General features: G+C 42.8%; 1 protein-coding gene across 5 annotated transcripts in view; it reads right to left on the reverse strand.

Moving 5' to 3' along the window:
* Nucleotides 1-1,062: 1,062 nt before the first annotated feature.
* The window catches only part of zmiz1a (zinc finger, MIZ-type containing 1a), a 105,862-nt gene continuing 79,884 nt past the window's right edge, over nucleotides 1,063-27,040 (reverse strand). Inside the window, exons 1-20 of one of the 5 annotated variants that reach the window (XM_051959928.1) lie at nucleotides 22,462-22,834; nucleotides 19,071-19,106; nucleotides 12,972-13,107; nucleotides 11,832-11,946; nucleotides 11,480-11,700; nucleotides 11,189-11,390; nucleotides 10,761-11,042; nucleotides 10,479-10,658; nucleotides 10,230-10,298; nucleotides 9,951-10,116; nucleotides 8,771-8,912; nucleotides 7,293-7,503; nucleotides 7,003-7,108; nucleotides 6,683-6,843; nucleotides 6,508-6,575; nucleotides 6,259-6,327; nucleotides 5,868-6,163; nucleotides 5,335-5,519; nucleotides 4,557-4,832; nucleotides 1,063-4,347 (exon numbers count right to left, since the gene is read on the reverse strand). In XM_051959928.1, the coding sequence (XP_051815888.1) occupies nucleotides 4,240-4,347; nucleotides 4,557-4,832; nucleotides 5,335-5,519; nucleotides 5,868-6,163; nucleotides 6,259-6,327; nucleotides 6,508-6,575; nucleotides 6,683-6,843; nucleotides 7,003-7,108; nucleotides 7,293-7,503; nucleotides 8,771-8,912; nucleotides 9,951-10,116; nucleotides 10,230-10,298; nucleotides 10,479-10,658; nucleotides 10,761-11,042; nucleotides 11,189-11,390; nucleotides 11,480-11,700; nucleotides 11,832-11,946; nucleotides 12,972-13,015 (2,901 nt within the window). In that variant the 5' untranslated portion in view covers nucleotides 13,016-13,107; nucleotides 19,071-19,106; nucleotides 22,462-22,834 and the 3' untranslated portion in view covers nucleotides 1,063-4,239. Of the gene's footprint in view, nucleotides 4,348-4,556; nucleotides 4,833-5,334; nucleotides 5,520-5,867; nucleotides 6,164-6,258; nucleotides 6,328-6,507; nucleotides 6,576-6,682; nucleotides 6,844-7,002; nucleotides 7,109-7,292; nucleotides 7,504-8,770; nucleotides 8,913-9,950; nucleotides 10,117-10,229; nucleotides 10,299-10,478; nucleotides 10,659-10,760; nucleotides 11,043-11,188; nucleotides 11,391-11,479; nucleotides 11,701-11,831; nucleotides 11,947-12,971; nucleotides 13,108-19,070; nucleotides 19,107-22,461; nucleotides 22,835-27,040 lie in introns of those variants that run through there. The other 4 variants (XM_022212595.2, XM_022212620.2, XM_022212611.2 and 1 more) reach the window with 4 other exon arrangements.

The raw sequence follows: 27,040 nt of genomic DNA on the forward strand, positions 1-27,040 counted from the left end.
TTCCCTCACCCTAACCCTAACCATAACCCTAAACCCGTGTTGGGAAAGTGAGGAAAAAGCCGTTTCGCGAGGGAAAAGCCTTTTCTCGAATTAAATCCTGTAATGTGTTCCTTTTCCCCGTAGGGGCGCTAACGTAAATATGCGGTCGTATGAATTTGAGGACTTGTTGCTATTTTAAATCTGCCCACTGTACTGCCACAACTTTTATGTATGTTTTATGTACAAATTTCATTAATTCACAAGGCAGGGGGACAAGTTAACCTTAACAACCATAATCTCCCTTAATAGTTCCCATTTAGTTTGTTTGGTGTGTCAGTTCAGATGATCAGGATTTCTACACAGATGTGGAAATGAATGCAGATTTAAAATAATCTCTAGATCTTGACAAGTTGTTTTGATCATAAAGTAAAATACTGTATTGTTCAGTTCCAGATACCTGTTGCTAAATGTTTTGTACCTTTGTAGACACACTGTAATCTGTAAGTAGTAATGCACAAAGGATAAAGTGAGGCTTAATATTGTTGAAATTGAACTTATTCTTCTTAAGAAATTTCAGTTTGTTCATAATGTTTTGTAAAAAGATAGATCATTAAATGTGAACATCTTCAGAATGTACTTTTTTGCACTAAAAAAGGGGGAAATTTGGAGTTAGTATGCTTTGATTTTACTGGTACGGCCCACTAGAGATCAAAATGGGATGTATGTGGCCCTGAACTAAAATGAGTTTCACCCCTGCTTTAACACATTATGTTACTTCACTTTTAACCTGATAGGAACATTATTTTAACCCATAAGAACTCACGGTGACACCAGTGTAACAAGCACTTTGAGTGCCCCAGTCTCTTCCTATTAAAGCTTTATGTCTGACCTTAACTCATTAGGTCCTTTAAGGAAAAATGGGTCTGGGTTCTTATGGGTTAAAATGCTAAATATGCTAATGCTCTCTTGAAAACACAATTAGAACCGGTTATTAATGTTCAGGTGGTTATTCTGAGCTACTGAGAAAGAGATTGGACAATATGTTGTTGCACTTTGTATGTCAAAACACACAGAGGCCGTTACTTGTGTTTCATCTGAATACATATTTATTAGATAAATATTAGGATGTCACGTCATCTAACTACATACAGATTTGCAAGACTAAAAATCACAATGTTCTTCTGACCAGTTTCGAATATGAAATGATTGTACATAGAATGTACAAAACCAAATAGACAACTGCCACTTGTGCCAATCACTTCAGATTGTACCTTTATAGCATGTTTTGCCAAATTGCATAAAAATTATAAATTTGACAAAATTTCTTTTTACAAACTGTAAATTTTTTTTTTGGGAAACAACCTCTTAAGAGCCGCTCAAAGCTCGGTGTCTCCGAGTCCAAATTCCACCTCAAAAGGTTTGAATAATTTCGTAGCACCTTTATAAAGTACACAGGTAATAGCGAAATACACAGAAGTTTAATATTACACAAAGGAAAAAATGTCTTTTCTTTTTCTTGAACCCCGCGTGGAGGGGCACATAAAGTATCTTACATAAATGAACAGGCATGGTTAGAGAGGTCTGCACAGACGCAATCAAACACAGACTCATTTTCCCAATTCAATGTCTGACAGGAGGATGCAAGCTTTACAAATTCTAAATACACTATGCACACTCCCACTGGAGAAAATGAATACATTTCTGTTAACGTGTCTCTATTTGTCATTTACATTATATACAAATATCCCTTACATCCCCGACCCCACCCTGAATCCTCTGCCACAACCTCCCCATGTAATGCAAATAGGCGGGGGGGTCTTCCCCAAATTTCATTTTACAATATTAACCGCGTTCTCTTTTCAAATCCTCAACTGAATTTCCAACGTCTGCAATCAGACAGTACAAATTGTGAAAATTACGAGACGTGATTTTGTGAAAGGTTACAGTTATAATTACACACTGTGTAGGGAAATAAAACATCCCAACGCGGCAGTGCATTGTCTTCAACAAACATAGAAACAAACACAAACAACACTGGATTCTTCAGCTGTGTTATATGCAGGTGATTTGACAGTTGTGAAAACCAGTAAAGTCAAATTTGGTTCTTCAAATGGAATACAAAACTGAAAAAGGGGGGACTTTTTATCCAACAACATGTATATATTTTCAATTCATTGTCTGTACTGCATATCACTGTGTAAACCAAATTATACCAGCCATCGAAACACTGGACAAAAATAATAACTTAAAACAATAAAAAATGTGATGAAAATACACACGTATGGTTATCAAAAGCTCATTTTCAGGCCTTGAAACAATCCAGAGGACATTTTGCACATTCTCACTTTAAATAAAGAGGATGAGGTCACTTGTTCCAATAATATTAAACAAACACGTTTTGGAGAAATTTGGACCTCGAAGCTGCATGATCAATCTTTTAGATAGAAAAAAACAGCTTGTTTAAAGCTGACCAATTACTCAATATGTATACAAAGAAGAAATGAAAAGAACACACTTACAGCTTGCCTGCAGAGTAATTCAAAAACTCCTTTTTCGCTGATGCATTGTCACAGGGTAATGGGAAAACTGTACACAATACACAGGTACTCAATACAAGACCAGTGAGAGTGCATTTGGATCACTTCCTTACAATAGTGGACTGGTTATTAGGGACTCTGTGTGTGTGTGTTTGTAAGTGTGTGAGTGTGTGTAGTCCTTGACAGACACACAGTACCATGTAGTTGCCAGTAATAGTTAGGTACAGTACTGTACAGTCACAACATATTCACAAAGGGTATATACAACAGCTCTGGAAACACTGTTGGATCATGCAGGATGTTTTTTTCCCCAAAAGGATGCAGTACGACAGCAACAAAACGACAAAAGGAAAGATCAGTACAGTCACACAGATGTTTTTTTCTTTTTATAAAATACAGTGATGTAAAAACCTCTGCAGATGTTGAAATCCTGCTCTTACACCAACATAACATCCACATCCAACCCCTTACAAAAAGCATAGGACAACTGTGGTGTATCTGATTAAATTCACGGCGGGACAAAGATTAACACAAACAGAAAGACAACAATGAAAACACGGATGAGTTTGAAATAAAATAATAAATATAAAGACAAGTGAGAAGATGATTTGATCAAGCACATTTAGGCTGGACAAAGACAACAGGAGCCGTTGGCACACATGCACTTGTGATCACAAATGGTGCTGAATTTGATGAGGAGAACATTACAATAAATATGCAAGAACAACGGCAGACTGGGCGGAGAACAGGAACTGAGACAGCTCTTTGAGTCGATTGTTTTCTCTCCCTCCCGTTCGCTGTTTTTCTTCCCTCCTCTGTCTCAAACTTTCTCTCCCCGCTGTCTTTCACATACGCTCGCAGGCAAACAAAAGAGGGCATGTAAACAGACACACACATGTATATACACACACACACACACACACACACACACACACACACACACACACTACCATTGCACAATGTGCGCTTGTTTCCTTTGTTGACACTCAAGGACATCTTAATGTGTCCTCTCAGTGCTCTGATTCCGATGAGTTCCAGTTATTCAACTGTCACACACACACACTGGGAAGTCTTGGGGGGTCAAAGGTCACGGCATACGCCAAAGTTTTGGAAGAACACAATTCAAATAGGATAAAAAACACTCCTACAAGACAATGGTTTTCCCTCTGACTCTTGTCTTTTTTCAAAAACGAAAATAAATTTTACAAAAAGACAAAAAGAAAAGCTACAACACTTCCTAGAGCCCACGAGGCTCCTGTCTCCTCTGTGTTGTTTACATATAATGATTATAGCTGCACAGTTTTCAGTTGAAAAGTCACAAATATCATATGAGTGTGTGTGTGTGTGTGTGTGTGTGTATATATATATATATATATATATATATATATGTATGTATCTCACTTTAGAGGCCACCAACATGGCTGTAAATGTTGCGTTTTTGAGTCTGAGGCGGTGGAACTGGTGTGCGGAATCTTTACATGAGAATTCAAAAATAAAAGAGAGTGCATGGGTCAGTGGCCTTCCTGCATTCTCCCTTGGAGTTCACAAGCAGGTACCTCTTTTCAGCTGAGCTCTCATGCCACGCACTGTCTGTTGAGAAACTGTTCATATGTGCGTGAGCATAGAAAGCTGCTTTAAGTGTTGATGGGAGGTTGGTAAAGTGTCTGTGGACGGACAGTTAAACACACCACGACTCCCGTAGATGCAGAGAGAGGGTGAGGGGCTAGTTGTTCTCGAAAAGAGAGAGAAGGTCGTCGTTGCTGTTGGCGGGAAGGTCAGGAGGGTCCAGGTAAGAGAGCAACTCTTCTGGATTGGCCAGCTCTGGAAGCAGCTACGGATAAAAAGCAGGAAAAAAATGTGATTGGCATTTTTGCTCTCATGTTAGATGACTTAGAATCACTGTACACATAAACACTGCTACCACTGCTCAGAAGCAATTTGAGAGTCAACAGAGCACACAGCAAAGAGATGAGAGCAGCTGCAGCCGACAATGTTAGCTGTTAACAAGTAGCTCATGGCACCCAAAGCAGACACACTTACATCCAGGGAGGGTTCGGGCATATCCTGGGCTCCCTGACCCATCTGCCCATCTGAGGAGGGGTTAAAGTTCAGATCGCTGTGGGGGTGATTGTTCTGCCCAGGATGCTGAGGCTGCGGCTGGGACTGGCGAGGCGGCTGCGACGATTGGCCGCTGTGATGCAAGGGTTGCCCTGACTGGCCACTGTGATGTAAGGGCGGCCCTGTTTGGCTGCCGGGGTGGGGAGACGCATGCAAGCTCTGCTGCATGGAGTTATGGGACTGATCGGAATGGGACATCTGCAGGTGCGAGAGGCAAACAGAAAGCGAAAGACAAACAGGGAGAGTGAGAAATAAGGAGGAAGGTATAGTGAGAGAGACACAGAGAGGGAAGGAGAGAGTGTTAAAAGGAGGGAGAGGAGGGAGGAGGGGCGAAATGAGTTCCAGCGTGAATAATATGAAACAGGCCTTTTAAATGGAAGCTGTGATCAGCAGACATGTGCAGCTGCAACATTATACGGTGACATGAGCATGTGAGCATGACTGAGCACACATGCTAGCCAGAGGCACAGGCTGCACCTTGTTCTGACAACAAATCTGTGTTTTCAGTAAGGCACAGATTGTCTAGTGATTTTCTTCTGTGAGCTAAGTACCCAATTATGCAACAGGACCAACTTAGTAATAGATTAAAAAAAGACATCTAAATGTCAGATCAAGCATAACCTTAGTTTAAGCCAACTTGATTTCAACAAACTTGCATTACTACTACAAAGGGAGAGCAAGGAACTCTGAATCTACTTACTGCATCAGTCATGCCGTGATTGAGAGGCTTGTCCTGGGAGAGGAGACCACCAGGTCCATCTGGGGGGTGAGAAAGCTGAGGGCCATGGATGAAGTCATTCATAGGGGGACCTCCTCCACCGACTCCACCACCAGAGGGGTTCCCGTGAGGAAAGTCAAAGTTCCCTTGGCTGTGGTAACTGTTGCCTAGAAGGACCAAGAAAGAAGCACTTCTTTTGTCAAAGACTAAGTGTAGTTTGGCCTTGCTTGCTTGTTTGATGAATCCCTGCAGTTGCAAAAAGTTACCTTTTCAAAGTGGTTACATAACCACACACAGTTTTTTTTTTCTTTTACTGCTGTGAAACATTTATCAGAGCAGTAACATTTTAAAACAGTTTCAGCATAAAACTCTCCTTGGGGCTGTTCTTTGTTTAAAGCACTAGAGACACATCAATAGTTCCTGCTGCAAAATGCACAACAGCTCATTTTTCCAACAAATGAGCTGACTCTCCTGTTATTGGTCTACACAGTATGACCCTGGCTGCTTTTCTTTACCTGCTCCGGGGTAGTCTCCTCCGTTGCCACTAGTGTGTTGACCTGGGTGTGGAGGGTAGGGGCTGGGACCTGGTCCGGGGCCGGGGCCAGGTCCAGGTCCAGGTCCTGGGCCAGGACCGGGCCCTAACTGGGCGATCATCTCCATCACATTGGGCATGGTCATCTGACTCGGGCTCATGGTCTTAAAACGCTTGGCCAGCGGTCCATCAGGGTCCTCCTTGATGTGTAGCTCAGACTTAATGGGGACCGGTCGCCAGCTACACGTGGGATCTATAGTAACCTCCTCAAACTCTGAGCTGTTGGAGGAGAATGCAGATGGTGATGGTTTAATTTTGAAATAATGAACTCAAATTTATGGTTGCATTTAGCAAGAGGAAGAACAGTAACTTACTTTTGGATGGCATTGAGGATTCCCCACATGTACTGGTCCACCTCCAGACCTTCTAATAATGCTGTTTTACTGAAAAGGGGAGAAAAAACATTAGATATCATCTAGTAGAGGTATTTCTATCATCACTTTTTATTGTTTTTTATTGTTTGTTTTTAACTTGTTAAGCACTTTGTGCTACTTTTGTATGAAAAGTGCTATAGAAATAAACTTTGATTGATTGATTGATCACATCCCAGAAATATCACTTACTTGCACACAGGACACCTCCATGTCCCCCTCTCACAATTGAGCTGCAAGTAGGACTCCAGATCAAAGCACTGAGGGGAACAACATTGGAAATGCTCATTAGAATAATATTCTCCTATTCACCGTGGTACGGGACACAAATTTACATGAACAATAAACGTTTACAGCCTGAACGAACCTGGACGTGTTTGCAGTCGTGCCCTCGTGCGGGTAGCTGGATGCGTCGGAAGGTAATGGGACATTTCAGCGACACTTTGATGGCTGTCTGCTCCACGCCGTCTTCCCCGTTCAGAGTGGTGTTGCCCGCCGAGGCCGCAACGCTACTGAAGTTCCTCTTAACTGAAGAGAGAAAGTGTTTCAGAGGGAGCCTACTGCTTTACAAACGGTCACAGGTGCACTTAAAGAACTGCTTTAAAGTGAAGACAAACAGGTGTGGGCTCGTGTAATTAAGATGCACTTGTGCATAATAACTGGAATAAGAGAGAAAATTAGTCGTACTCTTGGTGATGCAGTGTTCTGCAGGAAGGAGTCTCTTCTTCAGGAGCCCCTGGAGGACGGATCGCACAGATGGCCTGTGGACCAGCTGAAGCACGAACAGGTGGGACTGCAAACAAAAGAACAGGAAAACAAACAGATTTAGCACAGACAGCTGAACCTCATGTCTACGCCACACAACAAGTATACTAACTTAATCATCTGTGTGTAAATCATTCCAGCTGATCTTTTTGTTGAATGAACTGAATTTGCATTTCAGTGCTGCAAGCGGTAGTATGACGGCGTGCACTCACACAACAGCAGGCGGTGACCGTAATTTGGATGGTGTTCCTCCCAGGTTGGCATACATGCTTCAGATGCAGGGGTTTGTGGGAGGTTTTGTTGTCTCCCCTCTCGATGGTGAGGGGCGTGGCGTTGACACTGACCTGGACGGAGGCCGGCCAGTTGGTGTTCATTTGCCTGTCTTCGTGGTGGTAGCACTTAAACTGCAGCTCAAGATCTGACCTATGAGGGGAACAGGGGGGAAAGAGTTGGCTGATAGATTCAGGAAAACCACAAACAAGTGAAGAGAGTGTGTCTTTGAGAGTGTGCTGTCCTAAAAAATCTCTATCTCTGAGTATACTATCAAATAAAAGTGCTGATGGGGCTGTGAAACCTGATGTGTGATTTAATTTACATTTTTAACAGGAAATCGGACAGAAAACACATATCCCTTACTTTCAGCCAGAGTAGTTTAAAGGAGTTAAGACTCACATGTTTAGATTTTCAACATATTTATGGCCTTAGATGAATAATTAAAATAGCAGCAGATAAAACTTAATTACACCATATCATAACAATACAGATCTCCCCATGAGTCAATATATAATTGAGGGACTTTTGAAGTCCATGGGACATATCTTGCATACATTTTTATTAAAATTTTAAAAAATCATGTTTTAATGTTCATTATGATCATGCCTTTACAAATCCCATAATTATTTATTATGGAAACAATCACTTATTAATAAAAAAATGACTGGATATCACTAAAAAGTCAACTAAATAACCACACAAATTTAATGACAACCAATTTATAACTCCCTCAACAATAATAAAATGAGCTTACTCAAAAATTGCTTCAACAGATATTTCTTTTTTTGGCAATATTTTAAATCGTATATGGAAAATTACAAATTGTATCTGTGTCTGAGAAATCACTTTCAACTAAATTACCCATTACAAAAATATCACTCAAGGAAGTGTGCTAATTCCAGATCACATGACCTGCTCCGCATGATGTCATTTCCTCCTGAAGAAAAGACTCCAAGGCTTTCTTAGTTATTTAATATAAAGTAGTGTGTGAGTCAAGTGTGGATTTGTCACATGCCAACAGTTTTGCTACAAAATCTTTATAAATAATTTTTAATTTCAGTTTTACTCAGTTGTAGATATAATATTTAGAAGAATCTTTCTGTAAAATGCAGCCATGTTGATTTTAGGCCTGAAAACAGCAAAAATGTCAACTATGATACCTGTCAACTATGTTACAAAAAGTCCCGCAAGTATATACTGACCCCCATGATTTATTTTCTTCAGACTCAGACACTCCATCAGCTGTTGCTCTGTTACCCAGGGTTACAATAAAAGAAGATTCTGTTTCATAAATTAACCACACATATATACTGTATGATTTCAGACAACTTGCATGCTGTAAACTGCACTAGTTTAGAGTGAGTTGCTTTATTAAAGAAATTTTATGACACACAGCATGCTAAATGTGTGGTCCTACCTCCACATGAGGGTCTGGTGGACGGAGGGTCGGAGGTGGAAGACGTGGTTGCTGACAGCCAGGTTGTGTTCCAAGCGGAACGGTTCCAGCACCACTCCGTCCCTGACTGGGAATGTCAACCGCAGTTCCTCATTGGGGTTAGCTAGAACAGAAGGTAAACAAGAAGACAAATTTTACATTTGACATTAGATATGTAATGTTACTGGTGTCATTATTCTGTTAAAGTGATGGCATTCTGGCATTCAGACAGAGGCCACTTTTCCATTCATATTCCTCAAGGATTTATTCAGACATATATTCATCATTAACATGAGATTAAGACATTACAGCAAGTGAGGTATGCTGCATAATAATGTATTCACAAACAAATGACTAAATCTAAACTAACAGGAGCTTATCGCACTGTTTAAAAAGCTAACCAGACAACAGTAAAAAACAAAGTGTGACTTGCTGTTGGATCCTGTTTGATCCTTTCTCCATGTTGGGGATAATTTATAGTTATAAGTATTCCATGAAATTATTGGTGTGTAAATGTGTGCAACTCTCTCTGGAGATACTCATGAATTCAGCTGCTGTCTGATGCTGGAGTTACTTAATAAACTCTGAGGAAAAACTCTTACAAGCAGCTGAAAGCAACAAACTTAACTTCATCTTCTTTTAAAACAGAGCGGGGAAAAAAACCCAGATTATAGTCAGTATTGGTGAGTATTGTTAATCTAAGCTATTAGTATCTGTTTTTACTGTAGTAAAGCTTCATTATTATGGATATTTTAGCTTGTAGTTGAACAGATTTGATAAATTTGTAGAACAAAGTGAATGAAGCGCATGTTTTGTGATTTTGGCATGCAGAGAAATACTGGTGCTAAAATGTAGAAAAATCCACCTCACACAACTGAAACAAACCTGCTTGTTCATGCCTTTCTGTTAATGCAATTAGCTGCAGTTCAGACTTGTGTCGTGTTTAGTGATACGGAAATTTTACTAGGAAGATTTGCGTTGCAACTTCTCAGGAAAATGTGAATGTGCTCATTCACACATGAAGCCAGCACATTCAGTTGCTGTCAGATGAACATAAAGAAGTGCATGTCTGTGAGGGGCTTAACACTGAGAAAGCCTCAAGATAAAATAAAAGAGCATATGGATAAAAGCAGGCAAATGTGCCATTTGCCGGAGTACTCACTTGGAGGAAGCGGAAGTGCTGTCATATTTGGTTTCATGTCGGGAGGAAACGGGGGCTTCACATCCTGGTTTGGCGACAGATACGGAGGAATACTACTTCCTGGGGTCATAGGGGGTGTGGGGTTTCCAGGAACCGGTGAGTGGGGGTAGTTACCAGGCCTGGGGGGCTGCAAAAGCAGGGAAGCGCAATAATGAAAACATACGGTTAAGATATTTTACATAATGACTGGATCAAATTAGGTGCAAAGGTCTTGGCATGAAATGTAAGTTGTAAACTTACTCCATTGCCTTGGCTGTAGGAGTATCCACCACCAGAGAAATTGGTGCTCTGACCATTAAAAGGCTCTTGCTGTAGGCAAAATAAAAGCAATAAGAATCTGATAGAGCTCCTTATTATTCCAGGTGTACAGCATACTTTGCTCCAGAATGTGCTGTAGATGTGACTTGTGTCCCTGCCTTTTGCCCAGTGCATAATGGGCTCTAGTTCCTCCTCTGACCTGAATATGGATAAATGGTGCAGAATACGGACCTTGTAGTACTGGCCCATGGGCATGCCAGGTGTGTACTGCCCTTGGCCCTGCTGCCCTGGCATCCTCTGGCTGGGGTAGTTAGGAGATGGCAGTGGCCTGGAGGCATTTGAAGTTGGGTACTGTCCCTGCTGCGGTTGGAACTGACTGTTTGGCCCATACTGCTGACCGGCATAACCTCCCTTGAAGAGGAAATTTAAAGAAAAAGCCATGAAACACGTGTTTAACATGCTACAAGAAACATCATCCCCAGATTGTTTTAATTATCTAACCTTCCCACTCACCTCCCCGGGATACGGCCTCTTCATCCCCTGCATGGGCATGCCCTGCCGAGGTCCTCCGGGATACCCTTGCTGAGGCATCCTTTGGCTGTGAGCTCCAAAAGGCGTCATGCCTGGGGTTCGAGCCTGGTTCATGCCCATTGGAGGCCCACTCATATTAGGGTTGTTCATGGCTGATCCCATGCTGGCTGGATTCATCCCTCCAGGGGGCCCTCGTGGGCCTGGCTGGTTCATGAACTGGCTATTGTAGGCTGGAGCAGGGCCCATTTGGAACGATGGACACATCTGAAGGCAAAACAGACAGTTCAGTGTTAAACATGATTACACTGGGTCTCCAGCTGGTAGTGGGATGACATGTTCCTATGTGTTTGTTTTGCTATTTCGCCAAGTGATTACAGCTGAAAACATCTGGTAGCAGGTGTGCTCTGTACCTGTCCGTACTGGTTCATGTCTTTATTCTGGGTCTCCTGCAGAGCTGCCACAGTAGCCGTTGCCGTGGCTGTCGCCGTAGCAGCAGCGGCAGCAACAGCCGCAGCTGCAGCAGCAGCAGCTGGCTGAGTGAAATCACCAGGAGGACGTGTGTGGGAGGTCATTCCCATACCTCCTGGCGGGGCGTTCGGGCCTCCAGAGTAACTATGAACAAACAGAAGGTACATTTTAATCATCATGTTAAAATGTAATGGCTTGAATTTGAAAAAAAAGTGTCACATCCAGGTTCTTACCTCCCGCTGTATCCCCCGGGACCTCCAGGGTAGCCAGGCCTGCCGTACATACCCTGTTGCATGTACGATTGGTTTGAACCTCCTTTGTTTGGGAACTGTTGCTGTTGAGCATTGAACTGTGGTGAATTGAGCCCTGCTGCGCTGGCAGACATACCCGATCCCATAGGGTTCCCCCCAGGATTCATGGGGTTATTGCTGTTCGCCATTGGGTTACCCAGCACCTATATTTAACACAGCATCACACAGGAAAGTGAAATATCCTCCAGGTTTGTAAAATACACCAGAGTGAGTCAAGCACTGGTTACTAAACTTATATAATTATAGAGTGGGTTGTTTTCTTGCTTGGACATACCTGACTCTGTGACGTGTTGGTCACACCCCACACCGTTGTGACCACAGATAATGACCCAGGGGGCTGGTTGGTGTTTTGTTGCCAGGGGACAGAGTCATAGGGAAATGATCCATCACTGGAAAGTAGACCAAAACACAAACATGTGCCTGATGTCACTTGAAGTTGTGAATGATCTGGGGATTCTTCTTGCCAAAATGTTAGGCAATTTCCAATGTCTGGCATTCAATTTAAAAACATATTTTGAGCCAAGATATCTGCTAATGGCTGCACAGTAAAGTAAGTAAAAAAGTTCTGAAAGAGCCGATAAAGAGTTCCATGTCTCCACGCACCAGCAAAAACTAAACATGATTAAATTAATTCCTCAAGTTGTCGAAAAGTCTTTGGATATAAAGAGGTGTAATGCGGCTGGAATGTTGAATATTCAGATTCATAACAAATATTGGGGTAAAATATGAGAGTCGGCTTCATATAATAAACAACTTAAATCCTCATGGGGAGAGGCAAGTGGCCAGTGGAGTGGGAAGGAACTGCTGTTTTTGGAGTGGAGCTTGTTTTCACTCGGAGGTTAGCTCTTGGAATGAACGACATGTTCAATATTTCCTCATAAAGGCACAACATTATCCCAAGATTCTCAGCAGAGGCAAACAGGACTGTTGGCTAACTCTGGGCTCTCTTTTAGAGAGAAAGTGAGAGAGGCATGAGCACACAATGTTCTCCAAAAACATGACTTCACATCTCTCTTCCCTGTTGGTTTGTCCTCCCACCCCAAATCAGTTCAGCTTCACTTACAGTAATTCTGGCTCTTTTCCAAACAATGGAAATCCGCTGTGTCTCAGCATGTCTGTCTTATAAGCACTGAAATCATGATAATACCCTAAAGACAACCAACCCTGTCTGCTAAAGTGAACCCTAGTTAACTTTAATGATTAAGCTTGCTACCTTGCAAATGGAAATGACTCATCTCTGCTAATTTACAGACACACATCACTGGCTTCCACTGACCTTGATTCTCCTCTTTTGTTGTGTTTTTTGGAAGGGAAAACTCTGAACAAACAACCTTGAGCCGAACTGTGAATGTGGGTTTACTGTAAGATAGCCACAGTCATCTGACAGGATATGTCTCAGAGACTCCCCGCTGACCTGTGTGTGAGGCCGGGCTTCATGCTGTTCATGCTGGGCTGCATGGGGACTTTTCCCTGCGGCTCGTTCTGCCTGTTCTTCTGGTGACGCAGCAGGAGGAGACGACCCAGCTCCTCGCACCACGACGACAGCAGGGCTGCAAGGAAAACACAGTGACACACACATATGTGTTAGTCTCTGCTCGGCGCACATACTTGCACGATGATGGGTGTGCAGTGATATATCGTGGTATAATTCTAGGTGTAAATGATCAGAGGAATCAACTGAATTTTCTCCTTTCGACTTCAGATATAACACACTTACAAATCGTCAAGGTGTCTCCAAAGCACAGCAGTGAATTGTGTGTCCGATCTATTCAGCCTGAAGTTATTGCTAAAGCCTCCAGGTGGCAGAATAATGCAATAAACTTGCATTGATTATTTGCCTGGGTGGATTTCACGGCGGTTTTACCACATCATATCTACCTGCAGTGTAAAATGTAAACTGAAATCTATCACAAAGGACCTCCGAGGTTTTCTGCCACCGAGAGGAAAAAGCTAAAAAGGATCGCGAGAGGCTGACAGAGACAGAGCGATCGGGGTTAGAGATAACATCTACGTAGGAAGTAAGAGGCAGAGATATCTTCACTGTTCTCTGCTTCCTCTGCTCATCAACACTTTATTCTCTGCCATGTCCTCTCATATCCCTGAGGACTTATCAGCCGTCTCATCCTCTTCATGAAGACAAGAGTTGGGATATTTTTTTGTCTGGTGCCAATGATGTGCCAATTTTATGTTGCTTCTTTTCCCCCCATGCCAATCAACTTGTCTTTTTTTAATCAACTTGTGTTTTGTGGCTTATTCAAACACGCTGCCTCTTGATAGTAAAAACTTCTCTTGACAAACATCAACTTAACAAAAGAAAGGTTACCGTGTTCAGCACTTTATTAAATAATTTAAGGCGTTATTTTTAGCCTTGTAGACCCAGATACACCAGTTTTAGAAAGCACTGTTACTAGGTTTGGGGTTTCAAGAGGTAGATTTTTTTTGAAAGTCCGTGACAATGAAACTGGCATTGAATTGTGAAGATTTACAAGGTGGCTTTTGACAAACGTCTGTCAAAATGCTGTCTGAATTAAATAAAAATAAAACTGTGGTTGAAAAGAGAGGAAAATTAACTGTTGTGACTTTGAAATCTAAACCTTGTTCACATAAAAGCGCACTACAGTGAGTAGTGCCATTTATAAAATGTACAGTATGATGTCCCGAGTCTGAATTGCTCGAGCTAATAATGCATTTTCTGAATGACTAATATCGGATCTGACAGGTGACTGTTTACAAAGACAATCCAAAAAAAGGAGAGGAGTGAAGGGGAGAAAAAAAAAACAGAGAAAAGGAACGAAGAACAAAGGAGAGGAGCAGAAACATTTTCTTGTGAAGGGTGGAGAGAGCCAAGCCTCCTAGTTAAAGAGGAATTATTCCACCCTGCCATTACAGGGAGCTTATCTCCCCACTAAATCACCACCTCCACACCGAGGGACTGTCTCTTCAACTGGCAACCCACCATTTAGACCTAAAGCTCCGAGCACAAGTGATGGAGTCGCTTTGAGGGAGAGGAAGAGATAGAGGGACAGCGAGGCACAGGACAAAAGAGAGCCGTGGTGACTTATCACATCAGTGTGGCTACGAGCTACTGAATCTAACAAGCTGCCAAGGCCACAAGTCATCCATAACAGAGCGAGGGTCCGCTCTGGGCCATTGTGCATATTTAGCAAGCCTAGTATGCTGTACATGAACTTGCTTTCACCTCACAGTCCCCGTGTTAACACCCCTGCCAACACCGTCACACACCCACAACTGCACTGCCACAGTCCTTTCACTCTGCCTTTACCCTGCGTAAATACCCTTCTAACAACACCTGCCCGACCACATTCCTCTCAGTCATTTTCCACGCTCAGTACTGTTCTGCTGTCCTCCACTTGAACTGTTAATAATTATGATGTTTAGTTACCTTCACTCATAGAGAACATGAAACAAAAATGCCAACATTCCAGCCAATAAAAACACAATAACATAAAGACAAGGTCTCTACCTCATTACACCTCTCCTTTTTGTTCCTCTTTCCATTTATTCACATTTCATTTACACTAAAGTTCTGTAGTTAAATCACACACTTTACACCAAAGGCTCAAGCTGCTACCTGGCGGAGACAAGCCAAGGTTTTTGCTGAAGCCTTTATCACTCCGTGCTGTCGTTTCATCAGCCGTTCACATAAAAGGGCCGCAATACTAATTAGGACTAGTAAAAAGGTATATGAAGCAACAATGACATATTACACGATCACAGTCAACCACATCTAGTGACTTTCCATTTAATGAGCTTGATTTTCTTCAATGGTGAGCAGAATTATGAATTCATCCCTGCATTTCTGAAACACAATATATCTAAGGAGTAAGAAGCAGCTCTGTAGAAAGTCAGTGCTACTTCATTATGTGTTGACAGTTAACAATTCTGTGGGAAAATAGAGCAATTGTAGCTACAGGATGTAACATTTGGCTTCTCTGGAGTTGTGATCGTGTTGCCAGAAGGCCATTTCTAAAGTATTGATAAGTATGTACTTCTTAGCCTTTTTCTTTCTGAGTACATCTGAGTACAAAATCACAGCAATTTTACAAACCATTATAGTCTGAAATAACTGTTCAACTTGTAAGAACCTGTGTAGAGGAGAGAGTCACCGGTTACACTACTGTGCGTCTTCAGAAAAATAGAATACATCCTAGTTCTAATATCTTTCTTTGAAGGCATTCAATGCTGTGTATTCCCCTGTCCTTGACAGAAGCTGCTGAGCAGAAAATGAGTTTATCTCGGATAACCTCACTCTTCAGACCTTTAAACAGCGAGCAGTCTTTTGTTTAACCTTAGTCTCTAGTTCAGCTCTGACTTCATTGTTGGAAATACTGTCAACACTGTTTGCAGCACATGTAGCAGAGTACATATCACAGCTGAGCAGACAGAGGTGCACAGCCAAGCTTTATCTTCATGGCAAATTGCTGACTAATTTGTGGAATGCATTCACAATATAAACAATACTCCCTAAAATCAGTACTGGCTCCAGTGTTTCCATTGGATTGTCTGATAGGGGCCTGGACACTGAGTCCTCATCCTAACAAGTGGTCTGCTCTCATGTCCTGCTTTGGAGAGAGAGCAGGACATAAGCTGATTTCTCCGGAACCTCTCCTGAACCCTCTCCAACCAGCTCCATTTCTTAGAAGGCGAGGCTTTTAATTGAGTAATGCGCAGAGACATATGGGCCCTCCTCACTCAAGCTGTATTTAATGCTGTATAGCTGACTGATAGCAGAAGCCCTGGCTCATTCTCACCTCACCTCAGCCCCTGTGGGAGCAGCAGTGAGGGAGAGTAAGCCCTGGTAACAGGCTGCAAGGCCCATTAACTAATGACAGAGTGTGTGTACAAGTCCTTTTTACAAGGAAACCCAAATGCTAATTACTATGAACTCTGACAGAGCTGTGTGTGTGCGAGCATCTGCGTGTGTGGTAAAAGCCTTCTGCTACTGAGCATATCATTTGCCAACGAAATCATGACAGACTGCTATTACTTTAAATGTGTGCACCCCAACATAATTCAGTTAGCCGCGTGATGGTGAGCCCACTTTGTTGATAAACACCTGACATGTTTCAAATGTGGAGCCGGTGATCCGCCACATGTACAAACTGGGTACACTCGGCTCTTTGCAGCAAAGATGCTGAAGCCAACAGCAGAGGAGTGTTACTGTGTTGGATACTTCCCAGGTGTGAATCACTGCACAAAATCTGCTATATGGCTGCTTAGACAGACTTTTAGTTTGAGAGAGAGAAGAAGAGAATCCACTAAAATTGCCTCATTTTGTGCCAGTTTGTTAAATGGTGGTTATAAAGCGAACTTCCATCCACTGAAATGACAGTTTCATTGGATGCAGCATATCATATTCTCTTCTGCAACCAATGTGTTAAATAGGCAGCAAAATTCACCAAAGACAATATGTAATTTTGGATAACAAAAACCAAGCCAAAAATGCCAATACAACTGCTGGTATGTCAGCCTATCTATGGTATGAGCAGTGCAACATAATATCACTTAAATATGACAAAGTATGCATATGAAACATGGTTATTTACTATATTTGTGTGCAAAAATGCAAAAATAAGCAACTAAGCTCTCTGAGTAAGTTACCTGAACCGTTCACAACGCCAATATGGCATCAAGTGTTGTGCCGGGGAGCATTTTTTCACTTCGTTGTTGTTGGCATCCTGCCATCCAGCAGAGTGAATCCCCAACCAACCACTTAACTTCACTCTGAATATAATGTTTACTTCTTTTTAATAATGTCAACCAGCACACGCTTTTTGGGAGTCACCCAAAAAAACATTCTCAGCAGTAGAATAAAACGAGAGACCGTGACAATAAGTGTTGCCAGCTTAAGTGTATTATCAAAATCAGGCGTGTTTGTTTTCCCAAATCAAACAGAAAAAGGCAGCACCCGAGTGGTAAGAGAATAAAAAAAGAATCATTTTATTTAAAACTACAAGCAGAGCAAAATGCTGATGAGTTTTGGCATCAAGGACTCTATCGTGACACCTCTTTCTTGAAATTTGTTTTGGGAAAACAAACACATTACGGTTTTCTATGCACGGCATATCGCTGGAATTTAGTGCAAGAGAAGTGCACCTGTTTCCTCTTAAGGATGCAGTTACAGCCATGACTCTGCACGAGTACACCATGATACCAGTACGGCATCTGTGATGTGTTACTGATGATATCACACTGCAGATATTCATCTTAACTCTTGTCAAATTCATGTTTGGGAGGCTGCATCCAAGAGACTTATTGTAAAGATGGCGCTCCATGTGACTGTTCCAGCCTCACGGTAACATGAAGCAAGGATTGGTGGTTATAAAAGGTGCTAAAGGAGCTTTGTTAAACAGAGAGCTGCAACCCTAAGATGTTCCTCCTATGATCATCCTCCTCTTCAGGTATAAATGTGGAAGTTTCATTATAAAGTACAGCTAACTACATTGGTTTGCACAACAGTTCAAAGCAGGAGTTTGTGCCAAATTCATCAAAAGCACTGCAATAATTGTGGAGGATTTAATCTTCAGATGAATACCCATCTCTGCTCTCATACTGTACATCCTCTGCTCCTGAAATTACCACACATCTGTCTGTCACTGGTTACGCAAAGCTTTGATAGAGACATGTAATGCCGTGCATGCACCTCTACTGTAGGTGTGTTGATAGCACCACAAACAAAGAAGAAAAAACTACATGAAGAATTCTGAGCATGAACACTGCGGCACTAGACAGAGAAGCCTTCTGAGACAATGTGTGGGATGATAAAAAAGAAGCAATTTATAATAGATATCATAAGCAGAGGTCTGTTAAACACTGGCAGGTAGGTCTGTGCTGTGTGGGTACAGAATATTATGCAAAAGACGAATATGGAGGGGATATAAAATCCGCTGAAATAAAAAAATAAAAAAATAAGTCATGCTTTTTGCCGAAGTGTAATGGAAGCCATTTAAGCAGCCAATGATATCCCCCTTTCTGCCCCCTCTCTGTTAAGCCAACTTCTTCCAAGAGAAGAGCATATCAAATGTGCTTTAGTCTCAATAGCTTGGAGGCAGAACAACTCAAACATGCCCTGCAGAGAGAGAGCTCGGTGTCAGAAATCACACTCAACCAAAACCAGGCGTTTAATGTAACAGTTCGCACAAATCAAAATATTCCAAATCTGAAACTCTGACTTCAAATGTCTTACTTTGTTTCATTTGATTTGGTTCTTTTTATTTCATTAGCGCTTAATTTCCCATACTGGTTTTGTTCACCTGCACTGAGAAAAAAACACAATGCAGTTTTTCTCTATCTGGCTGGTTTAGCAGAATTCCATCCACAACCTCTGGCAGCGAGCCAGATATGAGGACAGAGGGGGGGAGAGGATGGATGGAAGGATGCTACACAGAGGACAGGTGGAGATGGAGGGAGTGGGCAGATCCCCTCCTCCCCAGGATATGTGTGGGTCACAAGCCAAAGAGATGCTGCAGCCCAGAAGGGAGGGTAGCTCTACCTGAGTCACTCTGACATCTCCTGCAGGTGCTGGTTTCTGTGGGGTTCAAATTACACATTTTTAAACGGGGCAGAGTTATGAGAATCAGCATAGACACCAAACATTATGCAGTATGATTGCTAAGATCGGACTAAAGGTGCAGAATGTTGGAGCTCCAGTGGGAAATGTGGGACCTCTGTGTCTCATGTGGCCACCAAAAACAACAGACGCTGTTAATTATATTTTTGATGCATTGTGAGTCATCTGTAGTCAAACTCAGCTCGACTGGGACTCATATTAAAGATGAGCATTTCTTATTTCTTCTCAACACCTCGTCTCCTATATATTATCGCAGATTCAAATGGTTGTTCTCATGGGATAGTTTCCTTTTGTGGGCTGTCAGGGAATATAAAGGACAAACACTGGAATGCAAAGCTCTTACACTTTCATTTAGAAATGTATTCAGCAAAGGAATGAGCGGGCTTTAAATTCCTCTGTTTATTTCAAAACCTAAAGCACATTTACATTTAAAAAAGAGAGCTCCCTCAGTGAAATAAAAAAGTCTCTTTTGATAAATATGACAATTCTTTTCTTCTTTAATCAAACATATGGAAGAATTCCCTTCACAACAACCTACAGCACAAGGTCTTTAAATTGCCTGTTTAATCAAAATATGATTTAAAAACCCAAGAGGTACCAACTATAAGCAGATGAAACAGAAAAGCGTACCATCAAGGGTAATTTTTCCATTGACTGACCATTCCAGGTCTATCTATGGTGGTGTATTTGCATCCTGTGAGGCCAGCTGCATTGGTTACATTTGTTATGACAATCACTGACCCACAGATTTCACATACATGGGGGATATGAAACTAAAGTGACTGGTGTGCCTATGTTGTATGCTCTGTGACGCATCCTCCCCTTCCTAAATTACTAAGCCTGGGGTCACGGACTTCCACATCTGGATCCGAAAACATTCGCAGTATCCCTCCACGATTACACATCTATTACCCACATCAAATAAGCCAAGATGCACAGATTTTGTACTCAAAGCCACGTCAAAGTAAACAGGGAAACACATGTCAGCACGCAGGTATGTGGACGCAAACACACGCACAAAAAAAGAAGAAGAAAAAAAAAGGAAAGTAAATATGGAAACTGAGGTTTGTGTTAGCGGGTAAACAGACACAGTCAGAGTCTGAGCTTTGTGGAGATGTGCTTATACAGTAGAGCACCTCACATGGCTAGAAAGAACATCAGAGAAGAGCGAGCTGTGAATGAACTGCTCTTATCAGCCACGTGCAGCTCCCCACCACTGGAGGGGAACTAGTAAATATCACATGCTTAATTATAACCAGACACGCTACTTGTCTCAACTTCCACAATGACTCTTTCATCTCACAATGTTGTTGCTTCAAATGAAATCATCAGGGTAAAGAACACAATCAAGAATTCTGAGATTTCCCGCGGCGGTTCTTTCATAATATAAGACAGTGATTAAAAAGTGACGAAATTCCAGATGTGGTCCTTTTACCAGTGAGTCAGTAAAGGGAGATTTCGTAAGGAGTGGCCAAAAGAAGACGCTACAACACCTCAACTGAAGTCTTAAATAGATGTGGAAGTGATTAACAAGATGGAAGAAGTGAAGCGTTTCCTGAAACACAACCTGGAATCCTTAACCGCCCGAGGCGCCGAGGGCTCCTCCCTCGCTGCTATCAACACTTGACATCAGCTTGTCCTACCAGAAATTCCTTCCTCAATTCTCAAGCAACAAATCGAGCACAACTTTGCTCCCTTTTGCTTTTAGTGGGAGGAGGGACGGTTGTCAAACATGGCAATGATTCACAGAAAAAGCAGAAACAAATGGCGAAAACAAAATGCAGGCCGCACATGCACAGTTCAAAGTCAAATGTCACGAATGAGTCACTAAACAGCCTGATGGGAAGTACTCAGAGCGCAGTCGGAGGAGGTCACGAAAGTGTGTGGAGTAAGTGATACAAACAGAGCGTTGGGAGCCAGAGAGGAAGGAGAAAGCCTCGAAGGAGGGGGGAGAGCGGCTGCATGTGGCTGTGAGGTTGAGGATGCAGATGGTTTCGGCGGTTTACACCCTGCTCAGGCTAACAGGAAGCGCTGCAGCTCCACAGCAGCTAAACTGGAAGTCATATCGTGTTATAATATTCACCTCATAGGTCAGTGGAAGATTGTGTTATTGTTTGCAAGAGCCACGTTCTAATTAACTTGTCACTTTTAAGGTTAGATTAAACACTGATTGAGCAGCCCGCAGCAACTTGTTGTCTTTATTGCCTGACTGCCCTTTACTCGTTCAAATTTGGTTTCCCTTTATGGGACACATTTGACAGTAAGAGGTACATTAAACGCCTTCTAACACAGCTGACAGGTTGAAATGAAAAAAAGCAGGCATTTCTGTGCACTGATCTAACCACATTGTCCTTCCATGACTACACTCCGGCCCCCTCCTTCCCTTCCTTCTCTCCTAATGAGTGGACAAGCAGACAGGCTCTGGCTCCAAGCACAGGTCAACAACTTAAAAAAAGAATCCACAGTGGAAAAGTGGGTCATCTTCTCTTGACAGAAAAACACAGACACACACTGATGCACATGCACTTGCACTCTTAACACCGACATGGATACAAGCTCTTTTAGGTGCCATAAAGTGGAAGTAGTTACTGAATGCATGCTGCTGGCTTCAGTCACCTGAACTCACACAGTCTGCACTCTACACATCCAGGTTGACAGTTGAAATTAGTGTGACATTGTGGCTTTAGTGTGTGCTTAATGTCAAAACGAATCACCCCAGCAAGAACTATTTCACAATCCAATCTTATTTGTGTAATCCTAACAAAACAAGACATTAAGGCTTTAAAACAAACCCACAACCTCAGCTGCAACCCTGTCCAACAAAACCTGAAACTGAGTCAAGAATTAACCAACAATGATTCATACGAATACATGCTTGCACACAGCGTGCACACACTGACAGAAACCCACTCAGAATAACCCTATGACTGAACAGCATGTAGGTCAACCTGTGGTCAGCTGATCGGTCCTGATCCTATCTTCTGCGAACAGAAAGTGTTGTAGCCCACAGTTACAGCAGCACTTCAACAAGCTCATATAGTTTATGGCTTGAATTACAGTTGCAATAGACACAACAAGCATGAGTGTGAAATCACAGTTGAAATTAATATTTCCGCATTTAGACTGGTTAAGATGGGATATTTTAAACAGAAATACAACTAATTCTAATTGCTTCATTATTAGATCTAATTCAATTGCTCAGTTGGCCTCTGGTAACCTCCGATCCAGCCCCATACATGAATACCAAATAGTTCTGTGTAGAAACACCAGTGGACAGTCACACACAAACACACACGCACACACACACACTTACCCAGAGCCAAGCAAAGTCCCTGCACATCTCATCTCATTCCCTTCATAGCGCAGAGAAAAGACTCAAGTGTCACAAATGCTCCTGTTCCCGCAGAGGCCAGTGGCAACTCTCAAAGCTTTTGCTGCTTCCCAGCCTCCTGCCTGCGCCTTATCACTCTCACTCTCTGCACATATCCCTTACTCCGCTCAGTCTTTCTTACTCCTCACTTCCTCCCCCTTGTCCTGTCTTCCTCTCTTTCGCTCACTCTTCTTCTCCTCCCTTGCTCTCTGATCTGTCTTTTTCCCTTGTCCAGCGTCTGCACAATGCACATCAATTATTCAGAGGCAGTCTCCCAGTTTCTCCAGCTTATCCAATCAGAGCCGGGCTCTGCACTAATGGGCTCCTGCTGTACCTGCTACCGGCTCCAACACACTCTCGAGACAGCGGGGGGGGGGGGAGTGGAAGGGAGAGCGGTAGGGAGGGAGAGGAATAGACAGAGGGAGCAGTGGAGACAGCCGAGGAGGAGGGGAGGATGAGAGGAAGAGATAAAGACAGCGAGCCGACGCAGACAAACAGGAGCAGAGATAGAGAAGGCAAGATATTCCAGTGCTTCTCACCTCTGTCGTAAGGTGCTGTTATTGATGTGCTCAGTCTAGCTCTTCATTGCCCTGTTTTCTTTAAGCTGCTACACAGAGAAACACACATGCACAATCCAGCACTGTGACCAGAAGAAGAAGAAGAAGAAGAAAAAAAAAACAGCCCTGCAAACTCAGATCGCAAACTTGTATAAATGGGTGGAGCTTAATATGCTATGCAGGCGGGCTGGAAGCCAAAGCATGAGAGGAAGTAGGAGAAGACAGATCAATCTCTTCAACGACAGACAAGTTGTAAGTTATCAGGCTTATCAGAGAGGGGATTCCTGCCCGTAGGACAATATAACCTGACAACGTCCCCCCCCCCCCCCGTCTTCATCAGAGGCCACTTTGTAAATCCGACTAACAAAATACATCAGAGACGAGCAGAGGAGGCAGGTGGAGGGTGAATGTGAGTTCATCTTCACTTTGCCTGCACCCAACTTCACCCAACATGGCATGAAAAATATACCACAATATGGATGAATAAACAGGGAAAATCTAAGCTGTCATTGTTCTCTCTCTTCTTACCTAAATGCTGAGATGAGCCATGCAGCCGGGGAGAGGGAAAGCCCACTGGCCTTGTGACTGATGAGGGAAGTTTTCTTTTGTGTGGCTTTTTTTTTTTCAGTCATCAACAGTTTCACAAATACCCCCATGCAGAATTGAAACACACACACACACAACAGCGACATTGTTGGCCAGAGATTTAACTTAACAAGGGTGTGTCACACGCACCCTGAGGGGGTTGTTGGGTGGAGTGGGGGGGCTGCTGGTTGAGTCTTGAGGTGGGGGGGTGATAAATCAGTCATCCCTGAACAAAAGGAGGCCTGAAATCATCTGCTCATCCGGTTTTGACAAGAACAAAGTCTCCTGTGTTTGGAGTACAACTGCTGGGATATTAGCTAAATGAATTTGCTTGCAAGAGTGTGTAAACCAAACCAATTAAAGAGCAAGTGATAGAGGACCTAATCAGCCAGAGGCAGCAAATGTAGCTACCCTAATAAGTATTTCCCTGTGAGTTTTATTTCTATAAACTTAATAGTAAAGTTCTGAAGGTAGTTTTGGGGTTGCAAAGGGGTTTCATCATCTAAAGCGAACCGCTGGAGAGTGTCAGAGAGGAGGCCCGCCTGCTAAAAATAAACCCCGTTTCCTGTTAATAATTCAGCGCGCTGCTCTTACTCAGCAGTAATTAAATATAAAAGTCTGTAAGGTTGATTGGGTCAGTAACAAAGGATGCCTACACCTTCCTCTAGTTCTACACACACAGCTCAAAGTTGGAAAGAAAGACAGGGCGAGAAAATCAATCAAGTGAAAGTAAATTGAAACAGATAAGTGGACGACATGTCAGATTGTTGTAGGCTATAAGGAGAGAGAGAGAGAGAGTGTGTGTCTGTGTGTGCAGGCACTAACACACCGCAGTGAGTCTACACAGAGTCTAATGGGAGCACTTATTTTCAGTTGTTCATTCTCCTGCACTTCTCTCTGAATTTAGAGGAGTTATGGGCTTGTGAAGTGTGTGTTTGTGTTTTTCGCAGGACCCGTGGTGAGCTGCAGCCCCGCCCTGGAAGTTTTCTGTCACTGTTGACACAGCGGAGTGGCTGTTTTACCTGATGTGAAACACCAGATTACCCTGCCAGCACGCTCTGCTGACTGACCGAGTGCCGACAGCTCTGCCAACAAATTTCCTTTATAATGTCAGATGCGAGTGGGTGGGAGGGACATTAGCAACCAGCCAAAACAAAGCTGAACTCTTCTAATCAAATTCTCCCTTTTCTTAACCATCTGAAGTAGGGAAGCTACTCTAACAAACAAAAACATCAAAAAGAATGATTAGGAGCGCAGACAAAAATTATATTTTCACCGACTCTTATACGACAACACACAGATATAGTTTAACCATCTGTTTGAATTCTGATATAAAGCGATGCCAGCAAATGCAAATGAATTCGTATTTCTGCCAGAAAAGCAGACGAGCAACAAGCAGCAACCTGTGCCTGAATTAAAACATTAAAAGTGATAAAAACAGAGGTATCATTCCAGGGAGGAGCTACCATTAATCCACAGCATGTCAAGACATGTTGAAAACATAATGCACATTCACAACAGCCTAAGTCATACTTAAGATTCCATTAAAATCTAATCTACACGGCATTGCCAAGTAGGAGAGGTGAAAAAAGTTTATATAAAAAGTAAATAACTTGTCATAATAACCGTTGTACATGCTTCCTATTAGAGGTTTTGCTACACAAAGAGAAGTAAACTATCTGCTGAGAGCTTGATGACAGAACGGTCGATTCGGCTGAGGAAGGAAACGGCAAAACCCTTGACAGATTATGTGGCTAATCTGATTTGTTGTCTGCTGAACCTCACAGTAGGCCAACAGCTTGGAGTTTACCAGTGTTGTGCATATTTGTGAGGCAGCTGCATACCTATTATCAAATGAGCCTTTCTGAGTTAGAAGTCTGTTTGGAGCAGACTAGAGATTACAAATCATTAGGAGTGAAAAACACAAAGATTTAGAAACAGATCTTCAAACACGGCCTTACAGGACGCCTGCACTAAACATAAAACCTGGAAGTAATTGCATTCAAGGGGAAATTTGCAACAATGCTAGGTGGGAGTATGCTAACGTCAAAGCTGTGTATCTTCGTTGGCTCGGAGTTAACAGTGCTAATGCTACATTGCCTAACAGCAGATAAGTCTCTTCACCGGCTGATTCCAGATTAGAGCAACGCACTAATCCCCCAGGCTTCACTGCAGGGTCGCAATCTCCAGACAGCTCAGCAGCAGCAGCCTGCTGTTGCTGAAAATCTCTCCACTTCACTCGACAGGTCTCACAGGACAGCAGTTTACACTTTTATAGTGGGACTAGGCTTTTGTAGTTCATTCATGGTTGCTGACAAACAAACACGTGCAAAAAGAAGATTGTAAACACAAGACTTTTCTGTAAATGTAAGATCTAGTAACTTTACTAAACCATTTTCCAAAATAAAAGCTTGATTACCTTGTATTTGCATGCAATCTACTGTTCTGTACATATAAGTGAGTGATACAATGTCAGTCTGATTGAAAACTGAACAAAACAACAACTGCTTTATCAATTCCTTATTTAAGTGAGACTCTGAAAGAAAAGTGTCAGCGTGATCGATCTGCAGTCTTGAGAATCTGCCACTTCCCCTGAGGAGCTCACAGACAACATCCAGACTCCTCCTTGGCCTTTGTCTGGGCTCTCAGGTGTCAGATTCGCGGACCCTCTGTCGCCATGCAGACTGTCAGAACGTTGTGCTGGAGCTGCACAATTAGACACACGTTCACGCATGCACGAGCACATACACAAATGATCACACAGATAGCTAGCAGAGCAGCAAAGGCCAAACGCCTGTTTGCATCTCTGTTTATGCATTTTTCTGAGGATGTATCTCTGGGTTTAAGCGTGTACCGCGTGTCCCCCCCCCCCTTCGTCTGCCTCCTCAGACAGACGTCCTTGTGAGAGAGCTAGGACGGATGCTCAGTGAGTAAGATCTGCCCTGAGTCACGTCTGCCTCCCACCCCGACCGCCTGCCTGCCTCGTTTGATGACTGGCTGCATCCTATCTGCCTCTCCCTCCCTCCCCCTCCTCCCCTCGACCCCGCATAATTACACTATAGTTCCCATTTGTCCGCCATGCATAAACAGCTCTTCCTGAAACCCAGTGCTGTCTTCTATTAGATCCCAGAACCATCAGCAGGGCTCAAGATGATTCTGACTGTCAGCCGGGCCCAGCCAGCCAGCCAGTCCGAGCCATGCCTGGGCAACAATCACATTATCCCGACACAGGAACACAGACAGAGAGAGAAATAGAGCAATCAATATTGTACACTGACGTCTGTCTGACCACTTAAGTTCCTCCCCAACAAGACGCTTCCCACCACAACTGAAAGAGGATATTCAGCTTGAGTGAATGTTCATATCATGGACCATGTGAG

This window comes from Acanthochromis polyacanthus, chromosome 15 (genome assembly GCF_021347895.1).
Source record: "Acanthochromis polyacanthus isolate Apoly-LR-REF ecotype Palm Island chromosome 15, KAUST_Apoly_ChrSc, whole genome shotgun sequence".
NCBI classification, from domain to species: Eukaryota; Metazoa; Chordata; class Actinopteri; family Pomacentridae; genus Acanthochromis; species Acanthochromis polyacanthus.